Genomic DNA, 22,510 nt, shown 5'->3' on the forward strand with positions numbered 1-22,510 from the left:
ATCTTTAACCTACTGGTCAAATTTACAGGGACAAAGGAAGGATCATCCAACATTAGAGGTGCTTAAACCTGGATGGGAAAAGGAAAAGAAACAATTAAAGAGCTTTGGATGGGTAATAAACACTAAAGTTAATGAAATTAATTTAAATCAGTTAGATATATGTCAGACAGTTCCAATAACAGCAATTCCACCTTGGATACTTCCTGATGCTAAAGTTGATCTCTCATTATTAGAAAAGAAGGAAAAAGATAAATTTCATATTATGAATAAATATATAGTACAAGAACACTTAAATAACTATTATAATTATATACAAATATATACAGATGCATCAAAAAATACTGCTAGTAGGGTAGGGATAGCATTTATTATACCACAGTTTCATATTAATGTTGGAAAAAGGATTAGTGATGGAGTTTCAGTATATACCGGTGAAATGCTAGCTTTGCTTTTAGCAGTTCAATGGGTGGAAGAGGTAAGACCATTAAAATCTATCATTTGCTCAGATTCCAGTTCGTCATTAGTCAGTTTGCAAAATAATCAGTCAGTCAGTAGACCAGATATATTACTTGAAATAGAACAAACACTTTACAGAATAAATATGATGGGGCTAGTGGTAAATTTTGTTTGGGTTCCGGCACATAACGAGATAAAAGGAAATGAAAGGGCAGACAGGATGGCTAAGGAGAGTACCAATAAGTTAAGGGTAGACATTAATGTTAGTTTTGGTATAACAGAAATAAAGGGTATAATTAAACAAAAAGCAAAAGAGAGGTGGCAAAAGTTATGGAATGAAGAAAAGAAAGGAAGGTGGCTTTATAAAATACAAAAGAGAATTGGACCAATGAGAAGATCAGAAAGGAACAGGAGAGAAGAGATTATTATTTCTCGACTTAGAATAGGACACACTGGATTGAATAGATCGTTATTTTTGATAGGGAAACATCAGACAGGGAAATGTGACTGTGGGGAAGATGAGACTGTGGAACATGTCATTTTAAATTGTAGTAAATATTCGATACAGAGAAACAGGTTAATAAGGAAACTTAGTGACATGAAAATGAAACTTGACATTGTCGATTTATTGCAGAAGGAATCAGGAAGCAGAGGATATCGGGTTATATTTGAATTTTTGAAACAGATTAGGTTGTATAATAGGGTATAGTTTTATTTTAGTATTTTTTTTTTTTTTTTATTATTATTTTTTTTTTCTGCCATGTAGTCCACACTCCATACCAGTTGGTGGCGGTAATGCTCACCTAACGTTTTTTGCCAACCGCCAATAAAAATCAATAAGAAGAAGAAGAAGAAGAAGAGTGAACGGTAGACAACCACGGAACCAGGCCGGTGGTGCATGGCGCGTGTTTTGAAGCTGCTTGTGGAGAGATGTCCTGGGCCGTGAGTAGTGAGGAAACAGGAAGCGATTCTTGTGGGATGGAAGAAGGAAATAGTGACAATGAAGGTTGGAAGATAGCAACATCAAAAAATGAGAAAAAGCGGAAAAAACAGAGATCAGTTAAAGGGGAATCTAGTTCAGAACAATCCAGTGATGATCAATCCATACATTCCACAGCACAACAAAATGAATTCAAAGTCATATTCAAAGTCGTTAATCAGGCAGAGTCTTTTACAAATTGGAATCCGGTTCACTTAACAAAAACCATCAATAAACTTGTCGGAGAAGTCAGAGGTGCCAGAATTCTGTACAGTGGAGACCTGCTAATTAACTGCAGAGACAGCGCCCAGCAAGGCAAAGCAATACGTATCAACAAAATTGACGGGATAAGAGTTCAGTGCAGCCTAATGGAGAACAAAAAGATCAGCAGGGGAGTCATTGGAGGAGTTCCTCTAAAAATTTCTGAAAAAGAGATTCTGGAAAACATAAGCGGTGCAAAAGTAAAAGAAGTAAAACGGTTAAAAACAACAAGAAACGGAGAAAGATCTGACAGTTTATCGGTGTTAATTAAATTCGAAGAAGAGCAATTACCAAGCAAAGTATTCATCGGTTACATAAGCTATAATGTCAAAATCTACAATCCTCCACCATTGAGATGTTTCAAATGCCAAAAATTCGGTCACATTGCAGCAGTTTGTAAAGGGAAACAGAGGTGTGGAAGGTGTGCAGGAGAACATGAGTACGGAAAATGTGGAAAAGAAGCTAAAATAAAATGCTGTAATTGTGGTGGAGAACATACTGCTGCTTATCGCGGCTGTGAAGCAAGCAAAAGGTCTGAGGAAATTAAAAAAATGAAATTTGAGCTCGGAATAACCTACGCTGAAGCTGCAAAAAGGATCCCATCTCAGTCAGAAAAACCCAAACCTACAGTTCAACACACAGCAAATTCCAAACCTCTAGAGAAATCTCCAAAAATTGATGAAGACTCACTAATTGTTAAAAAGACAAATTTTGTTCTTTTCATGGTAGAAGTGATTAATTGTACTGCACAGACAACAAAAAAAACTGAAAAAATCAAAATAATAGTGAAGGCTGCAGAAAAATATCTGGACATTAAAGATTTGAACTGGGAGATGGTTGGAAGCATGATGGGAGGACCGATGGGACCATCAGAAACTGGCAGAATTACGATGACCTAGAGTAAATTAAAATTATATGGGCAAATGTGATTTAGTATTATGTTGGTTTAAGTTACACAGGTTTTTTTTTTTTTTTTTTTTTTTTTTTTTTGGGGGGGGGGGGGGGGGGTGAATCGTTTCCTGTTTTCTTGCTTTACTCCATATCAGTTGGTGGCGGTAATGCACAATTCACAAGTCTGCCAACCGCCATAAAATCCCATAAGAAGAAGAAGAAGAAGTCTTTCTGCTACAGCGCTAATAAGAATCATGTTTTGTTAGCCTTCCTAGCAAGCAGATTTCCTCTGGTTAAACATTTCCAGGCGAATATGTATGGTAAGGGTTTTCGCTGTTATTAAATGCAAAAATTATAAAAAGAAAATAAGAGACTTTATTAGCCAAAACGGTGTGCTTGGGTGCATTTGTCGTGAGCTACTTTCTCTACTAGCTTACTAACGCAGCTACGGTTAGCTAGTTGGAATTAGCTTTAATTTACAGATAAGCTTGTAAAAACAGTTTTGCTATGCATTTCATGTTTTTTTTTTCCGTACAGTAACACGCCACACGTATGAATTTCGAGTGAATGTAATGCCTGCATTTTGGGTTGAATCGTTTTAAGGACCAGGAAACTGTGCGTTAGAATTTCGTTGGTTTATATATGCGTAAAGGCCCACAGTCCTGCTCGGCCCACTACCATTTAATCAAATCGGACCGGGTTAAAGTGATTGTTTATAGCCATTTGATACTAGCACACGGTGATTCTAATTACACTGGAATTAACAGCGATACGAAACCCACTCAAACTGGAGATTGGACTCTTTTGACAGACTGAACATCACCGGTCAAATGGATGTGACCTACAGGTGTGTTTAGTGTGTGCTGCACAGTCATAACGTCATTTTATGGGTTTTCTGTCATTGTTAATGTAAGAACCAGCACCTAAATGAAACAACATCTTTAACATTTTAAATGCCACAAATGTTTCGTTTTCCCAATCAGGCTAATGCCATAATAGCGATGTATTTGTACACAGTTTATACTCACTACGACGCATTTGTTAAAATGACATGAGGCCAAATTTTCAGTTTGTCTTGTAATAAAGTTTTAATTTTATATTTTTGCTGGTATGAAGTTTGCCCTATTGATTAGGCCAATATTTGTATTTTTTTTATTTAGATTTATCCTTTGTGATTTGATTTATACAGTGTCTAGGTAAATAATGGTTTATCAAAGCTTTGATGGCTTTATGCCATTCCAATGGTTTCAAGTTTTCTTTTTATAGGATGCTGCAGAAAGTGTGAGAAAAGTTTTCTGTTGGTGTGTAGAGCACAGATTAGCAGAGAGCTGCTGCTCTCCTAATTTCTGCTATGCAATTTGCGCTGTGCAGTTTTAAAGCATACTGCTATGGTCATAGTTTTGATAAATAGTAATTTTCCTCTGGGGAACTATCCGACTTTCCTCAGTAGTTAATGCACCAAAAACCATTAAGAAAGATTCTCTCTGTTGCTCATATTTTATTGCATCACCTCCAAACTCATAGCAGGACCTTTTGGTAGCTTGCATTTTATCGACTGTGTCAGCTGTAGTGAGTGTTCATCCACTATGCACTTTCACTATTGTACAGCCCTAACTGTCTGTGAATAGGATGAAATATGAGGTTAAGACTTTTACCTAAATAGAACAGATCACCATGATATGGAGACTAAACCAATAACCATCATGCTTATTACTGAAGCACAGCTTCAAAGCTTGAGATAATAATCCAACAAGAGCTCTCTTTCAATCAGATATAGCTGAGTTGTGATTAGCAGCAGATCTAAGACCAACTTGTTATTCAAATAAACTGAATTGAATTGACGTGGAACCTCATTCTTACAGTGACTGTGTCTAAGCTAATGTATAAACACAAAACATGTGGGTTACCTGGAACTCCACCAGCAAGTCTCTGAGGAACAGAAAGTGATCAAAACAACCTCTACAGCTAGCGTGTTAGAATTACCATCAGACACTTTTTTAGTATTTATTTAAGCTTGTATTTAGTATTTAGTAAATGGCATAGTTTTGATCCTTGCTGAGGGGGGAAAAAATCAAAGATTGAAGGAAAAATATTTTGGTTTCTCTTAATAATATAAGAACGATGTAACATGTTCTAATCTGAGTTTTTTATTTTTTTTTATCACATGTGGTTGCAGCATAAAACGGTTCAGACGCCACTCCTAGAAAAGCGGGAGAATGGCTTGCATATCCCTGAAGACTGAGCTAATGGAGTCTGATCAGGATTCAGACAGAGACTCTGGTGTTGGGGATGATGCAGTCGAAGAGTCTGACAGTTGCAGTAAAAGCAGTGCAATTGAAGCCGATGAGGATAATGCAGATGGCATGGAAGGAACCAGTGCGAAGGATGAAGACTCCATAGTATTTGTTGCCTTCCAAGGGAACATGAACGATGACGACTTTGCACAGAAACTTGACTCTGTTCTCAGTGGGATACCCAACATGCTAGATATGGGTTAGTTGGTTTGTTTCTTAATATTATTATTATTATTTTTTGTTTTACTTTGATCAGCATCTTCATCTGCTTACAATAAAAGAGTCAAGTTACCGTATTTTCACGACCATAAGGCGCACCGTACTAAAAGGCGCAGTCTGAGTTATGTGTGCCATCTCTGTATTTAACACACACATAAGGCGCACCGGACTATAGGGCGCGTTTTTTATATACAGGTACATGTCCTCTACTACCTTTAAATAGCTCTACTGCGTATTTAAAAATACAGCGGGGGCAAAACTGAGTATGATTGTGCTTTATTCATGTATTCATTACAAAGTATTAATCAAACCTGCGAGCTGGCCATGAGACAGACAATCGCAGATGACACAGCGCTGTGATTACTCCTAAATTAACTTAAAATCCTGAAACCTGCCGACGGAATATGTTCGCTTTTATTGCCGGTATCCTGGTGCCTGCAGTTTAAATTGTTTAGATGAAAAACACCTGCCAGCAGCCACGGTGAACCTGGAGGCTACCCGGCCTAGAGGCTGCTGATGAAGGGATTTCTACTGTCGGTGCACCGCTGGTATGTGGGGGTCTGAGCGCCTCCGACAGAAATAGATAATCTGGATGAACTGACTGCAATTATTAAGTTTTCAGGTGGACTTTCTCACTTAAAAACATATTAAAACTACTTTATTCCCACTGATCACAGCAAATATAGCTGCAAGATTTAGATTATTTAGATGAAAAAACACCTGCCAGCCACCGCGGTGAAGAGGAGGAGACCCGGCCCAGAGGCTGCTCTTGAATTAAGTTTTCAGGTAGAAAAATAGAGCGGGAGCAAAACTGAGTATGATTGTGCTTTATTCATGTATTTATTACAAAGTATTAATCAAACCCATCAAAGTCATCATCCTCTGTTTCTGAATTAAACAGCTGCGCTAAATCAGACATGCCAATTTCCCCTTCTTCGCTGTCAGAGTCACTTTCCGTGCAGCGCAGCTCCTCAGAAATAATGCCAGCTTTTGCGAAAGCTTGAACAACAGAGCCAGCAGACACGTTAGTCCAAGCATCTACAATCCATTCGCAAACGGTGGCGTAACTTGCCCGGCGCTGCCTTCCACTTATCGTGAAACTGTGGTCTCCGTCTGTCATCCATCGCTCCCACGCCGCTCGCAGCCTTACTTTGAACGGCCGCTTCACACCGATGTCGAGCGGTTGAAGTTCCTTTGTCAGACCCCCGGGATAACGGCGAGCACAGCGTTCATTTGATTCACCTTTTTTTTCACATCGGCTGTGAGATGGGCACGCAGCGATGGTGATGCGTGGAAAAAAGCACCTGGTCTCCTCACATACACCTGCCTCAGCCACGCTTTCATCATCTCCTCATCCATCCAGCCTTTTTCATTTGCGTTAACATCATATGTCATCAGAGCGCTGTGTCTGTCTCGCTGTCAGCTCCCAGATCAGCTTCTCTGATTGGTTGATGCGGCGCGTCCAGCAGCAAAACTTCAATTTTTCCATCTCAAGCAGCAGCAGCGCGACACGCTGCGCCTGCTGCTCAAAAACGCACTGCGGGACCTTTTGCTGCACCTATACGCGCGTCAACCATTGACTTTGCATGTAAACTCGCTGCTTCTGCTGCACCTGCTGGGTCCGGTTCACACCGATGTCGAGCGGTTGAACAGCGAGCACAGCGTTAATTTGTTTCCCCATGTTTTTCACATCAGCTGTGAGATGGGCACGCATGGAGTTAAATATTAACAGCGATGGTGATGAGTGGAAAAACACACCTGGTCTCCTTACATTCAGCCACTCTTTCATCATCTCCTCAATGAGGTGGTCTCAAAAGTCGCAGTTACAACACACATAGGGCGCACCGCACCATAGGGCGCACCGCACATTTTGAGGGAAAAAAAAGACGTTTAAGTGTGCCTTATAGTCGTGAAAATACGGTATAAGTTATTTGAATAAGACAAAAAAATATATTTTTTTTGTCCCACTAGTTAACTGTAATTTTCTAGAAAGTTTCTCATGCCACCATGTTTAGGATTTTTTTTTAAAGTAGGATGTGCATAATTTTTTTTTTTTTTACAATTTTGTACAAGATTTGATGAAAAATCTGATAGACATTGGAAAATCACACTATCCATCTATGTCTTCAATCTTTTTTTCCTTCTTATTTGTCTTTCTGTGACAGATGGGAGAAAGTACAACCATACAAAAATAATTAAATGTTGCTGTCTCACTATCAATACATCAAATTCTTTTCTTTTAGGCTCGGAAAAGCTCCAGCCACAGTATGTAGAGCCATGGAACAGTGTCCGCGTTACCTTCAACATTCCCAGAGATGCAGCAGAGCGTCTCAGACTGTTGGCCCAGAACAACCAGCAGCAGCTCAGAGATCTGGGCATTCTCTCTGTGCAAATAGAAGGTGACAGAAGTATAATAATCATAAAAAATATAATTTATTTGGCTGCTAAATAAAAGCCTTGATCCACATATAACTTGTTTTCTTCCACGTTCTATTTTCAGGAGAGGGAGCAATCAATGTGGCTGTTGGACCAAACAGAGGACAAGAAGTAAGAGCTAATGGACCAATCGGTGCACCCGGTCAGATGAGGATGGATGGTGGCTTCCCAGGTCAGCCTGGACCAGGTATTGTTTTACTTAATGAATACTGATGATGTATAGGGTAATAAACAAAATGTTGCAAAGGACCCTTGAGCTTTTATAAGAATAATGAAAGTTGAACTTTTTTGCTTCTCATTTCATAGTGTAATTATACATTCACCGGCCACTTTATTAGGTACACCTGTCCAACTGCTCGTTTACACTTAATTTCTAAGCAGCCAATCACATGGCGGCAACTCAGTGCATTTAGGCATGTAGACATGGTCAAGACAATCTCCTGCAGTTCAAACCGAGCATCAGTATGGGGAAGAAAGGTGATTTGAGTGACTTTGAACGTGGCATGATTGTTGGTGACAGAAGGGCTGGTCTGAGTATTTCAGAAACTGCTGATCTACTGGGATTTTCATGCACAATCATCTCTAGGGTTTACAGAGAATTGTCCGAAAAAGAAAAAACATCCAGTGAGCGGCAGTTCTGTGGGCGGAAATGCCTCGTTGATGCCAGAGGTCAGAGGAGAATGGCCAGACTGGTTCAAGCTGATAGTAGGGCAACAGTGACTCAAATAACCACCCGTTACAACCAAGGTGGGCAGAAGAGCATCTCTGAACGCACAGTATGTCGAACTTTGAGGCAGATGGGCTACAGCAGCAGAAGACCACACCGGGTGCCACTCCTTTCAGCTAAGAACAGCAAACTGAGGCTACAATTTGCACAAGCTCATCGAAATTGGACAATAGAAGATTGGAAAAACGTTGCCTGGTCTGATGAGTCTCGATTTCTGCTGCGTCATTCGGATGGTAGGGTCAGAATTTGGCGTCTACAACATGAAAGCATGGATCCATCCTGCCTTGTATCAACGGTTCAGGCTGGTGGTGGTGGTGTCATGGTGTGGGGAATATTTTCTTGGCAATCTTTGGGCCCCTTGGTACCAATTGAGCATCGTTGCAACGTCACAGCCTACCTGAGTATTGTTGCTGACCATGTTCATCCCTTTATGACCACAATGTACCCAACTTCTGATGGCTACTTTCAGCAGGATAATGCGCCATTTCATAAAGCTGGAATCATCTCAGATTTTTGAACATGACAATGAGTTCACTGTACTCAAATGGCCTCCACAGTCACCAGATCTCAATCCAATAGAGCATCTTTGGGATGTGGTGGAACGGGAGATTCGCATCATGGATGTGCAGCCGACAAATCTGCAGCAACTGTGTGATGCCATCATGTCAATATGGGCCAAACTCCCTGAGGAATGCTTCCAGCACCTTGTTGAATCTATGCCACGAAGAACTGAGGCAGTTCTGAAGGCAAAAGAGGGTCCAGCCCGTTACTAGCATGGGGTACCTAATAAAGTGGCCGGTTAGTGTACATTATTTAAATTAAATTTTATACTTTTAAGCCCTTACACTTAGGGCTGGGCGATATAGAAAAAAAGCTTATCGATAAAAAAAAATGCATATTGATCGATATCGATAATTATTGAAAAGATTTGAAACCATATTTTATGTGCAGCTCTGCCTGGACTTTTTATGATATTGCTAAATGATTTAATTTTAGTAAAGAACACAAACACAGACTTCCAATTAAATATTTATTTAACCAACTTTTTTAACCATAACAGAATTGTTTTAAAGAAAAATAACTTAAAAGACCAGAGTTATGTTATTAAATACTGACAAAGAATAAACTAAAGTGACCAGAAAAGTGACCAAAATAAATATAACAAACCAGGTTCAGCTTAGTTTCCTGCCGTTTTAGTGTTTTAAAAAAAGAAGAAAAGAAAAAACTTAAAAGGATTGGTTTGCATTAGAATACTGTGGAAAAGCTGATTTCAGCGACTCAAGGTGCTGTATTTACAGTTGGTGATGTGATATTTTACGAGCAGATTATGAATATATTGTTTACTAAAACTGGATGTTTTAGTTAATATGTCCTAGGTTGCTCAAAGAAAGTTGATCTAGCTCTTCTAAAAAAACCGGTAACTGCTGTATAAATAATCATAGACAACAATAATTAGAACCAAAAGGAGTGCTTTATTAAACCTAATAAATTTAACAAAAGAGTTCAAATGAGTTCTTTAGAACTCATTTTATTATCTTTGATAATGTTCAGCTCATTAGCTCAGCTGTTGTGATACATTTAGGGGTTGTCCATCAGATTAGCAGTAAAAATGTTATATAGTAAACAGATGTGTGACAGTAGTCTGTGGTAACAGTCAAATCGTTTAAGTTTCTCTTAATCCAATAATGAACATCTTACAACATATTTAATGCATTAGATGTGAGAGCATTTAGATGTTTATGAAAATGAGCGCTGATGCGGGGAACGCAACACCTCTGCTGCCATGGCAACTGATAGCTTGGCAGCGAACACGGGTGGCTAACCAGTGGGTCTAAAACAACGCGCTACTGCAACCAGGCTAACTGTGATACTTTAGCAGCTATGTTAGGATAACAGGCTAGGAACCACAAGATGTAAGACCATGCTAAAAACGGGTAATATAAATACAGCTCGACCATAAACCAAACTGCCTTCCGTAAGATGGCCGACATGCAGACGTGTTTGGGTGGCAGCGTATATGACAAGGTGAGCTCGGACTGAAGAAAGGTACACAGGGAGATGAGAAGACGGGAACGGTGGCTGTGTCGTCAAAAACACACAATTTGAATGCTTGTCATAATCCTCAGTAAATAGTTCAGGAGCTCATTTTAATAACAAATCAGCATCTAACTTAATTCTACTCGCCCACGTAAGGTACCCATTTAAATAAGGAAAGATCCTGAACTTGCTGCTGTCCCATGAGTGGGGAGACAATTTATTTTGGAGTCTGAAACGTATGTCTGCCTCGGCCACTCTTTAAACTCAAGTCAGTCCAATAAAGCACAGGTGATATTGAAGAATCTTTAACTTCCGTGCACTTACTGACCTTTTAAGAGATTCACTTGCAATGCTCTCAGCTCAGCGGGGTTCCACATCAGCTTACAGGCAGTAGAAACAGGCAACGACTCAACGGCTCAGGTAGGAACCGCTCACAGTGAAGAACGGCACACAGGACGTTTGGCCAGGACGGAAACCGGGTGCTTTCTTGTCGTTCGAGGTGGAGATGTTAAAAAAGAAAAAAAAAGAAACATTCTCATCCGTTGTATAAACAAGAGTACCAGCAGGACTGTGGTTAATTTAATGCCCAGCTCTTTCCAAGAGGGATGCAGTCCCTTTCGCCACCTAAAATGGAACCTGGTTCCAGAGATTGCACCACGTTTAATTTGTTCCTCAACTTGAGGAAGCTACAAAAGGTTAAACCTAACCTTTCACATCAGCATTTTGAAACAGTGGTCCATGCCTTTGTAACCAGTCAGCTGGATTACTATATGCAATTTATAAGGGTATCAGTGATTCGTGGATTTGCCAGCTCCCATGGTACAAAATGCTGTTGCAGGTCTTTTAACAGCTACAACCAAATTTCATCATATTTCGCCTATTTAGGCCTCATTACATTAGCTGCCAGTACATTTTAGGATTCTATTTTAAATACTTTTTTTGCTTTAAAAGTTCTTAATGATCTTGCCCCGCCCTACTTGTCTGAGCTGCTTCATCCATACACATCCTCTTACTCCCTTAGATCAGCTGAGTTGAAGGGGCTCAGAGGGGGGTGTGCATTTTCTGTTGCAGCCCCTAAGCTGTAGAATGGCGTTTCCTCGGCCATTAGACAGGCCTCTTCACTTTCTGATTTTAAAACTCCTCTTAAGACAGATTTTTTTTATCCTTTGCTTGTAACACAATCTGAGATGTTGACTTTATCTGTGTTTATTTTATTATTTTATTACTGCTTTTTAATTTTTTTTTACTGTTTATTTCATTGATGAATGTTTATTTGTATCTTATGATTGTGTATAGCACTTTGGTCCTGCTGGGTGTTGAAAGGGCTTTCTAAATACATCTGGTATGGTATGGGGTCCTGTGGAAGAGAGAAAGAAAGATTGTTTTCCTAGTGTTTATAAAGGTTTTTGCAGGGCATGGTTTAGGATGTGATTTCAGGGGGACGGGCTCTGTCATGACACAGACCTTTTCTGATACCCTAACAGTGAAGTTGTGGTTTGGATCTGTAACTGCAACATAATTGTTTATTCTTCAAGGAGGAGTTAGGATGCCCAACCCGTCGATGGTTCCACGTGGGCCTGGCATGGTGGGTCAACCTATGTTACCAGGCAGCAGTGGACAGATCCATCCTCGTGCACAGAGACCACCATTACAAACAGGTTTGGGTCTTTAATTCTTGTTATATCATTATTTTTGTTGGAAACTTATTACTGAAAAATGCATGATAGTAATGAAGAGACTATATCCTGCTTTGTCTCAGATGTGATGGATCCAATGATGCCAGTGATGTCAGTCCAGCAGCAGCAGCAACAACTTCAGCACCAGCAGGGTGCTCCACATGCTTCTGGCCCCATGTCTGCTCAAGCCGCACATCACATGCAGGCTCTGCAGGCAGCAAGACCACTCAACCCTGGTACACTGCAGCATCAGCAGCAGGCTCAGCTCTCTCAGCTCGGACCGCGACCTCCGTTCAACCCTCAAGGCCAAATGGGTGCACCTCCTGGTTGGAACCAGCTGCCCTCTGGTGTACTACAGCCGCCAGCATCCCAAGGAGGCCCTGCCTGGAGAAAACCGCCACCTCAAAACCAAATGGTTCAGCGCCCACCATCACTACCCACAGTTCAGACCCCCAATCACCCTCCACCCCCATATCCCTTTGGCAGCCAGCAAGCTGGGCAATTATTTAATGTAATGGGGCAAGGACAATTACAGCAGCAACAGCAGGCAGGAATGGGTCAGTTTGCTGCTCCACAACCTAAAGGCCAACAGGCTGGTCCCGGTGCCGTCACCGGACCACCCAGACCACCATTACCCCTACCGTCAACATCTGGACCACAGGGCAACATCACTGCCAAGTCTCCTGGATCGTCCTCATCTCCTTTTCAGCAAGGCTCTCCAGGGACACCTCCTATGATAGCTCAGCGACCTACAACTCCCCAGGGATTCCCCCAGGGTGTCGGTTCACCAGGCAGAGCAGCTCTAGGACAACAGGGTAACATGCAGCAAGGATTCATGGGAATGCCCCAACATGGGCAGCCTGGAGCCCAAGTTCACCCTGGTTAGTAAACCTTGGTAGCGTTTTTTTACTTTAAAATAATGATATAAATGGTAATGAAGTTTCCTTGAATAACAAATTTGATTGACACTGATTGCAGGGATGGGAAAGCGTCCCATGGGCTTTCCAAACTTAAACTTTGTTCAAGGTCAGGTGAGTGCTGGCACCCCAGGAACCCCTGTTGGTGGAGCAAGTCAGCAGCTGCAGAACAACCAAGGAATAACTCATACAGGTAAAAACTAATTTTGGGTAATTAAAGAGACACATTGCAGAAACATGATGTTAGAAATTAGTTAAAATGTAGTATATTGTTCTAATGTGAAGTATTTTTCAACAAGACTATTTAGAAATGTTCATTTCTTGTGGATTTTTCCTTTTTCTCCAATTTAATTAGGGTCAAGCAGCAAGAAATGTATAAAATTCCCAATTATCTAGTAAATACTGTTAAATAAATAGCATATGATCAATTCAATATAGATATCTAATAAACAGTTTTAAGATACAACCATTTTGCCTTCATTCTCCATATTAAAGCAGAATTTTCTTTTTTTTTTCTCTTAGAGAGTTAAATAATGTTTTAAATCTTTTTTTCTTTCGGTTTTTAAATCAGGAGGCCAGCCAGCGGCATCCACTCCAAATACGATGCAGGGACCCCCCCACGTTCAGCCCAATATAATGCCTGGTCAAAGTAGTATGGCAGGTCCGACCCCTGGTACCACGGCCGGTGCTAGTATGGGCCAGCAGCAGCCTGGCCTCCAGACCCAAATGATGAGCCTCCAGCATCAGGCCCAGCCTGTGTCCTCCTCCCCCAGCCAGATGGTTCAAGGCCAGGGTGGAGGTCAGACTGTCCTTTCAAGGACCATTGGTCAAGGGCAGAGAGGAGGGATGACCCCACCTAAGCAAATGATGCCACAGCAAGGCCAGGGGGTGATGCATGGGCAGGGTCAGATGGTTGGAGGCCAAGGGCATCAGGCCATGCTCCTGCAGCAGCAGCAGCAAAACTCAATGATGGAACAAATGGTTGCTAATCAGATGCAAGGAAACAAACAGGCGTTTGGGGGGAAGATTCCTCCTGGGGTTCTGCCTGGCCAGATAATGCGCGGTCCCTCCCCCAATGTGCCAGGTAACATGCCTCCGTTCCAGGGCCAGGTCGGCCCACAGCAGATGACTCCACAGCAGCAGCAGCAAATGGCTCAGCTTCAGCAGCAGCAGCTACAACAGCATCAGTTGCAGCAACAGCTCCAACAGCAACATAAACAGATGAACCAACAACAGCCTCAGCAAGTCCCAATAGCTGGTAATCCTAATCAAAGTATGGGGATGCATGGGCCCCAGATGAGACTACCTGTTGGTCATCATCTTATTCAACAACAGCAACTGCAGCAACAGCAACTGCAACAACAGTTTCAACAACAGAAACAGCAAGCTATGTTGCAGCAGCAGCAGCAAGCAGCTCAGCAACATCCACATGTAATTGGAGATCCAAATAGTGGGACAGGGGACTTAGGTGTGCAGCAGATGGTCTCTGATATGCAAGCTCAGCAACAGCAAGGCATGATGGGAGGTCCCCAGCACATGCAGATGGGAAATGGACACTTTCCAGGTCATAACATGAACTTTAACCCGCAGTTCCCTGGTCAGATGACAGTTGGAGGAGCATGTGGACAGCCAGCTGGCTTTCCTGTTAGCAAAGATGTTACATTGACGAGCCCACTGCTCGTCAATCTGCTGCAGAGTGATATCTCAGCTAGTCAGTTTGGACCAGGAGGAAAACAGGGGGCTGGTGGGGATAATCCAGCTAAACCTAAAAAGAAGAAACCACCCCGAAAGAAGAAGCCTAAAGAGGCTGATGGACAACAACAAGTAGAGGGACTTGGGTAAGAACTGTAATTCATGGTTCTGTTACAGTTTTGTGGAACATTGACTTGTTTTATCACAAGGCTCATTTTTGTGCTTCTCCTCATAGTGGTCTTGATGGGACTGTTGGCATGGAAGATGCTGAATTGCCAAGCCTTGGTGGGGAACAGAGTTTGGGTTTGGAAAGCTCTGGCCAAAAACTCCCCGATTTTCCTAATAGGCCTGCAGGTAAATTTTAGGAAACAAAATCATAGTTTGCTGCTAGTTATTTAGTACAATAATTAAGTCATGCATTAGTATGTTACATAATTGATTTTTAAAGAATGTTTTATAGGTTGTTTTTTTTTTCAGTTTATTTCTGAATATGATCCATTTACTTTTGAGCAGGCTTTCCCAGTCAGACTGGAGAACAGAGAGTTCTGCAACAGGTACCAATGCAGTATATACAACAGCAACAGCAGCAACATCATCAACAGCAGCAGCTTCATCAACAACAACAACAGCAGCAGCAGCAGCAACTTCATCAACAACAGCAGCAGCTTCAGCAACAGCAGCAACAACAACTTCACCAACAGCAGCAGCAGCAACATCATCAGCAGCAGCAGCTTCATCAACAACAACAGCAGCAGCAGCTTCACCAACAACAGCAGCAGCTTCACCAACAACAGCAGCAGCAGCTCCAACAGCAACATCATCAACAACATCATCAACAACAGCAGCAGCAACAACATCATCAACCACAGCAGCAGCAGCAACAACAACAACAGCAGCAGCAGCAACATCATCAGATGCAGCAAATGCAACAGCAGCATTTACTGCAGCAGCAAAGGCAACATCAAATTCATCAGCAGCAAATGCAACAACAGCAGCAGCAACAACAACAACAACAAAACTTTAATATACAGAATGCTCAAGCACAGCAAGGAATGCCAGGGTCACAAACTCAAGGTCAAAGCCAACCTCAGATGCACCCGCATCAGCTCCAACAGCAGCAGCAACAATCGCAACAGCAGCAGTTGCAGCAGCCCAACTTACAGCAGCAGGTATGGTCATTGTGCACATTCATTACTTGTTTTTTTTTGGAGGGGGTGGGGCTTTGTTTCATTGCTCAGGTTTGTCTGTTTTACTTTCTAGCAAATGATGATTATGCTAAAGATGCAACAGGAGCAATCAAAGAATCGCATGCCCATTCCACCAGGAGGGCAAATGCCTCCCCGGAATATAGGCAATCCAACAGAGGTGCAGAGGCAACCTGTTTCACAGCAGGGCAACATGCCTGTAATGATCAACCTTCAAGGCCATGGTGGTGTCCCACCATCACCTGACAAAGCCAGGGGGATTTCCCTAATGGTGAACCCACAAGTAAGGGGTTAAATTATCACTTTTGATATGTGATATATTTTGATTGTCTATCAAATCGGGATGAATGAATTGATTTTGTTTTGATTAGGTGCAAAGTAAATTGTTTAACTCTGTTGTTGTATTTTAAGCTTCCGGGAGCTGCACGAAGAATGTCTCACCCAGAAGCAGCACAGGGATCCCAAACCAGTGGGTCTGAGGAAGTCTCCTCTGCTCCTCACACAAAACAAGACAGGCCTAGTGGCTCAGAAGTTGGAGTGCAACCTGGAAATGGGACTCAGCAGATTGTTCCCAGCCAAGGTTCCAACCCTCAAATGATGAAGCAAGGTCCTGGTCAAGCACAGATGCCTCAGCATACTGGGGCCAGTCCTCAGCAGCAGTTAACCACTCAGTCTCAGCAAGGGGGCCACATGCCTGGCCTTCATTTCCCCAGTGTCCCTACATCTTCACAGAGCTCTAGGCCCAAAACCCCAAACAGAGCAAGCCCCAGGCCCTACCATCCTCTCACTCCAACTAATCGACCACCCAGCACTGAGCCCTCAGAAATCAACCTTTCACCTGAGAGACTAAATGCCTCCATTGCAGGGTTGTTTCCTCCCAAAATTAACATTCCTCTTCCTCCAAGACAGCCAAACCTTAACAGGGGATTTGACCAGCAAGGTCTAAACCCAACAACTCTGAAAGCCATTGGCCAGGCTCCCCCTAGCCTAACCCTACCAGGAAACAACAATAATGGCAATATAGGAGGAAATAATGCAAATAATCCTCAGTCTGCTGGGGGCAGTGCTGGTGCTTTAGGTGCAAAACAAGACAAACAGACTGGTGGCCAGAATAAGAGGGCAAGTCCTAGCAACAGTCGTAGGTCGAGTCCGGCCTCAAGTCGAAAGTCAGCCACTCCAAGTCCAGGAAGGCAAAAGGTGACAAAAAATACCATGAGCTGCCCTCCTCACCAGCAGCAGGTGCTAAATCCTCAAGGACAAACCATGCTGCTAAGTCCTTCCTCTGTACCTCAAAGTCCAGTATCTATGCCTTCACAAGTCAGCGGAGGCATAGAGACACAGCAGAGCCAGAGCTCCCTCCATAGTATTCATGGAAACCCTGTTGATGGATTTAGGGACAATCAGGGAACAATGCCACCTGAGCAGCGACAGGTAACCCAACCTCAAGCCCAGACGCAGCAGTTTAGGGATTTATCGTCGCCTAGATTAACAAGTCCTCGTATGCCAATACATCAGGTTCCCAAACCAGATGTTGATATGCAGGCTAACACAGTTGACAGACCCTCAGTACACCCAGCAACTGGACAGGACCCGGATGTCTCACCTGCTCTTAGAGCAGCTCCAACATCTCTTAACCAGTTACTGGATAACGCAAATATTCCAAACGTGTCTCTGCGGCCAACGCAAGCAGGGAATGACAACCACAAGTCTGCTTTGGATCCAGACAGGCCTGTATCCAGAAATTCTCAGAATGCAGATAAGTCAACATCTGTTGTTACTACAGCTGCCTCAGCTAATAACACTCTGGCTATATCTAAATCTGCCCTTAATCCTGCTAGTGGCCCTGCCATGCCACATACTTCAATTCCAAGCTCACACCCTCCCACTTCTGTAAACTCCAGTAGTACCCTCAGTCTTAAACAAACCCCATTACCCAGCCTTTTAAATCCAAATGTACATTCAGCAACTACTATTTCCAGCTCAGTCTGTAGTAACACTAATCCCAGTCCCGGTCTAAGTACCAGTGCGCCTACTTCCAGTCAGAACACTTCTGCATCCACGGTTAGTGCCAGCTCTACAGTAAACCCTGCCACGACAGCTCCTAAACCAAGCCCTAGTCCAAAACCTGTGACAAGTGTTCAGTCTGTCATTCAGATTCCCACCTCATCAAGCAACATTTCTCCCAACCAGATAACAGTGTTTGTAACCTCAAACCCCATCACTTCTGCCCCCACTTCACAGGTGCCTACATCTATGGTATCCACCATGGTTGCTGTCCCTAATAAAAATATAAGACCACAGGACATCCGGTATCAGAGCTCCGGTCCAAGACCTGCACAACTTATTACCACTACGCCTGTATTTATTAACCCAATTTTCCAGGTCCCAGCTTCCTCTATGGCTACCAATTCAACAGTTGTGTCGCAGTCTGTCACCATGGTGGGCTCCCTGCAGGTCTCTGCTGCAAACATTCACCTCTCTCATGCCCCAAGTTCGGCACAGAACACTGGGGCTACAATGACAAGCCCTCAGTCTAATAGGAGTTCTCTTGGACAGGTCCACATAGCCACTAGCATGTCCTCTCCAGGGCCAGTTAGTACTCTCTTAACTCCTCAGCAGTTTAACCAGGGAGGTATCAAACCAGAAACTCCAAGTGAGATAAATTCCTCTCAGAAATCTTCTCTCCCTGTCAATCAACCTGCCCCTCACCCAGGTGCTTCTGTATCAACTTCCTTTCAGTCGCCTTTAACTTCTCCCCCTCCTTGCTCCAGTCCTATGGCTGTTAACCCCATTCGAAAGAGTCCTGTGCCTCCATCTCCTACTGGCCAAATGAAAATGTCTACATCAGCTACTGTCTCCGTTTCAGGCAAAGGTGATTCCCAGCAAAGTACTGTAGAAAGACCTGCACAAGGGCATACGGGGGGTATCCCACAGCAGACATTTCTTTCCCCTGCTAATCAGACTGAAGGACAAGCTCCTCATATTACTCTTGTTAGTTCAAATAGTAATCCATCTTTAGTTCCTTCTCAAATCCCTTGCCAAGTTACGGTTCCCACTCAGATAGTTGGTCAGGCTCCTGCAGCGGCTTCAGTCCCAAATCAACCATCGCCTGTAAATTCTCAAGCACCTATAGTGACTGTAGTAGGTGCTGGGGTTTCTTCCAGTACTTTGCTCTCTACAGTCACTCCCACACAATCATCTGTAACATCTGTTCTTCCAATTGTTGCTGCAAGCGGACCTGGTGAGGCTTCCCACATTACCTCCTCTCCCTCTGGTATTACCAGCGGAGTCCCTGCGATTCAGTCAGATGCCCCAGCTGCAGAGTCTTCAATGCCATTAGCGACAACACCTGCTGAAGCTACACAGAGCACACCTGGTACATACTCAGCAAATGTTTAAAGTGTTTTGGGCATGTAGACATTTTTCACTACTGCTAGTTATGTTCTTTCTGCTCGTATTTTAGCACCTGTTCAACCAGAAGCTTCACAGGAACCTGCCTTGACTGAGAAGACGGGTAAACAGTCTTAATTTCCTTTATCAGAATATTCTTTTTTTTAAAGGGGGCATTCAATTGTTTTACCCTTTTGATTGGTTTCTTAAATAACATTTGCCCCTGTGTTTACCAGGTGAGGACGTCTCAACAGGTTCTGAGCAGGGGTAAGGTTCCTACATTATTGTTGCTGTCCTCTCTGCTTGTTTTGGGTGCTGGGGGTTCTAAGATGTTTGTTTTATCATTAATCTTACAAAAATCAAAACCAATCTTGGGAGATTCCTAAGGATTTCTATCTCCATTGAAACATTTTGGAGGTTTTTTGGGGTTGGCCATTGGGGTACATGATGAACAAAGGCCTTGGAGCTTGGTATGTATGATGAGCATGAGATTATATGATATTCAAAAGTCAAATCAAAGGAAAATGGAATCATGCAACATGGCTGCATCTCCACTTTGGGATTGTCATGATATGGTGAGGTAGTAAAACTGTTTGTACAGCACAGTTGATAGTTTACCGCTGTTTTTCCACTTCTATCACAGATGGGCAAAGAAAAGAAAGACGCCCATCAACATAGTCCCAAGGTATGTATTTTGACATGGTTGTGCTGCAAAGACAGAAGCAGTGATCATGTCGACGTAGTCGTGGATGCTGTTGGGATGAAGATGGACAGTATCTGTGGTAGATGAGGAAAAACAGCAGTCTTCTTTGGTATTACAATGTTGAGCAAAGGAGAGGTGATTGCTTGTTAGTAACGGGTTTATGTCTTGTTTTCTTTCCTTGTTTGTCTTTGTGATTCTTCTCCCAGAGCTGCGGTAGAGAAGCCCAAGGGCCCGAGCAGACGGAGCTCCCGAGCTGAGAAGGAGGTGGAGGAGGAGCCAGCAGTAGATAGCGGCATGAGGAAGAGATCGGCCAGGCCTGGAACGAGTGCTACAGTTAAAGGTTCGATCATGTCCGAAGTCAATGTCGTAAATGCTACATGAAACACTGAAGTTTTCTCCAACCAATCTGTTTGCTTTTACAGAAACGGCAGCAAGCCCAACCCAAGCCAAACGAAGGAAGTCTAAATAGGCACAACAGTGGTTGTTTACCTGTGAACTGTACTGTAAATGTTTTTGTTTCCTGCTGTGAATCAGTTGACTTTAGTTTTTCTGGCTGAGTTTAAAAGTTCCATTAGAGGAGGATACCATGTACAGATTGTTTAATGGCAAAAAAGAAGCTATTGTTTTGTTGAGGGTTAGATGTGTGATTGTAGCTAGAATGTGTGCATACAGTTTGCGTGAATGTGCTTTTTTTTTCTATAAGATGCTGGATTAATCATGAAGATTGACAATTGAACTCACCATTTACTGTATGATTAAGTTGTAAAATGGAATAAAATTTTCTACTGCTTGTTCTGTGAAATGACATGCTGGTGATTTTTTTTCGTTAAACCTTAAGAGATTATGTTGGACCTGATTTCTGTGGTTTTTATTGTCTTTAATTAGAAATGCCTGTATCCACAATTGTATCCTGTCCATCATTTGTTTTTGTTTGTTTTTTATACTTGATTTAATGATGATTTAAGGAGTTCAAAAGGGGAAAATCAAAAGTCCTGCTCACCAATTACAATCCCCAGCTAATTCTGGAGGATCTTAATACTGTCTTTAGTCAAAGGAAATTCCCTTTAGTGAGTTTATAGCCCTGTTGATTGTCTTCTCTTAGTAGGACGTGCACCGAAAATCTGACTTTTATATGAACGGGCCATGTTTCCACCCCAAACTCATCAGGTCTATTGAGTCTCCTTAACTAGTCTCCAAAACCTAACGTGGCCACCCTATAGAGAATTTTCATGCGTAGCAAGATCAGTAAATCTAAGGTATGTATTTCAGCAACAACTTCTTCATGGTAAAGCCTGCAGGGATTTATGACAAAGCCCTTATCCATTCTATCCTACACCTCTCAATGCAACTATGAGCCACAAAGGCAGCTAAACTCCTGTCTTATTGACGATTAAATGTTAAGCTTATTAGCTCCCAAACCTTACAGCTTCCCACCTGTGGATTGACAATTGCAGATGCTTGACGCCTTTAAAAACATTGATCACATTATGGTGATTATCAATTTACTTTGTTAAATGTATTCATGCAAATGGTCCCAAATCCCTTGCAGGCTTTTTTTTTTATGTACATCTTTAACGGTTAACATACACCAACTGTTTTTATGAAAAAGTAATGTCTTCTGAAGAGGATGCTGTATATGAACTTAAATGTACTAAAAACTACATCTGAAATAGAGGAACAATGATTACAGATTGTGTAACTAAGAAATGGGCATAAAAAACTGAAAATATTTTTGGAAATTGATAAAATTGCAAGCTTTGTTTGAAATAGTATGTTTTTTATTTTTTAAAGCTTTTATTTTTATCTTTGTTTTTCCTGTTTGTAAGGCCAAAATCTAACATTTTTCTTTATCAGCATTATAAATCCACTTATAAAACCACTAAGTTTAGACCAAAGTAACCCACAGTGGGCTCCTGTCCACCTTAGCACAGTCAGCAAAGATACTTTTACGTGGCTGTACATGTTATTTTGGCCTTTGACCAATTCGATGAGCTCTTAAATGATTTATTACCTACTGTAAATTAAGTTGCAAAAATAAAAGTTAACAAGAAAAAATGTAAAGAGCTAATTGATAAGTTAAAAAGTTAATAAGCCAAGTTAAAAAAGTAAAAAATATAAGTGTCTGTATCAGCATTAATTTTTCTATAGTTATGTAAATAAAAATGTTCCTTTCACACAATTTTTTCTAAATCTATAAGGGCAAGTGGCCCTTTGTTGTTATTACATTGACCTTGATATATGTTTTTGTATGTTACAAAAGTAATTTTTGTCCTTTCCTCCATAAACACTGTTTGGCTGTGACACCATCATTGAGAGACATATTAGCTGTACTGCTACCATCAACACCCTTAGATATATATATATATATAGATGTTGGAGATCGGCCTGTTTTTCCATTGTAGCCCTGTTTCTTTGACTGTCACTGTACATATATATATATATATACAGAAGAGCTAATTGTGTATATATTTTATCTCTTTTTATTCTTATTTTTTATCTTTATTATATTGTATAGTTGGATGTGTGTATATGTTATATAAAACTGTAACTGGACCGTGTAACAAAAGTAATTTCCCTCTGGGATTATTAAAGTATTTCTGATTCTTAGTGTGAGGGATTGCCTTTGA

At 41.8% G+C, this 22,510-nt stretch overlaps 1 protein-coding gene across 4 annotated transcripts; it reads left to right on the forward strand.

The window, feature by feature from the left end:
* Positions 1-2,809: 2,809 nt before the first annotated feature.
* ncoa6 (nuclear receptor coactivator 6) lies at positions 2,810-20,688 on the forward strand. 4 transcript variants are annotated; one of them, XM_038271496.1, is made up of 17 exons: positions 2,810-2,907; positions 4,764-5,080; positions 7,344-7,499; positions 7,601-7,723; positions 11,836-11,958; positions 12,060-12,857; positions 12,955-13,086; positions 13,465-14,731; positions 14,821-14,939; positions 15,099-15,754; positions 15,846-16,073; positions 16,202-19,166; positions 19,254-19,304; positions 19,417-19,447; positions 19,824-19,865; positions 20,090-20,223; positions 20,306-20,688. In XM_038271496.1, the coding sequence occupies exons 2-17, from the start codon at positions 4,804-4,806 to the stop codon at positions 20,350-20,352; spliced, it is 7,149 nt and encodes a 2,382-aa protein (XP_038127424.1). In that variant the 5' UTR covers positions 2,810-2,907; positions 4,764-4,803; the 3' UTR covers positions 20,353-20,688. The 4 variants fall into 4 exon arrangements, with proteins under 4 accessions (XP_038127424.1, XP_038127427.1, XP_038127428.1 ...); XM_038271499.1 differs by having other exon boundaries at positions 7,601-7,708; XM_038271498.1 differs by having other exon boundaries at positions 2,830-2,907; positions 4,754-5,080.
* The last annotated feature ends 1,822 nt before the right edge of the window (positions 20,689-22,510 follow it).

Source organism: Cyprinodon tularosa, unplaced genomic scaffold (genome assembly GCF_016077235.1).
Source record: "Cyprinodon tularosa strain WSP-4 unplaced genomic scaffold, ASM1607723v1 ctg8, whole genome shotgun sequence".
NCBI lineage: Eukaryota > Metazoa > Chordata > Actinopteri > Cyprinodontiformes > Cyprinodontidae > Cyprinodon > Cyprinodon tularosa.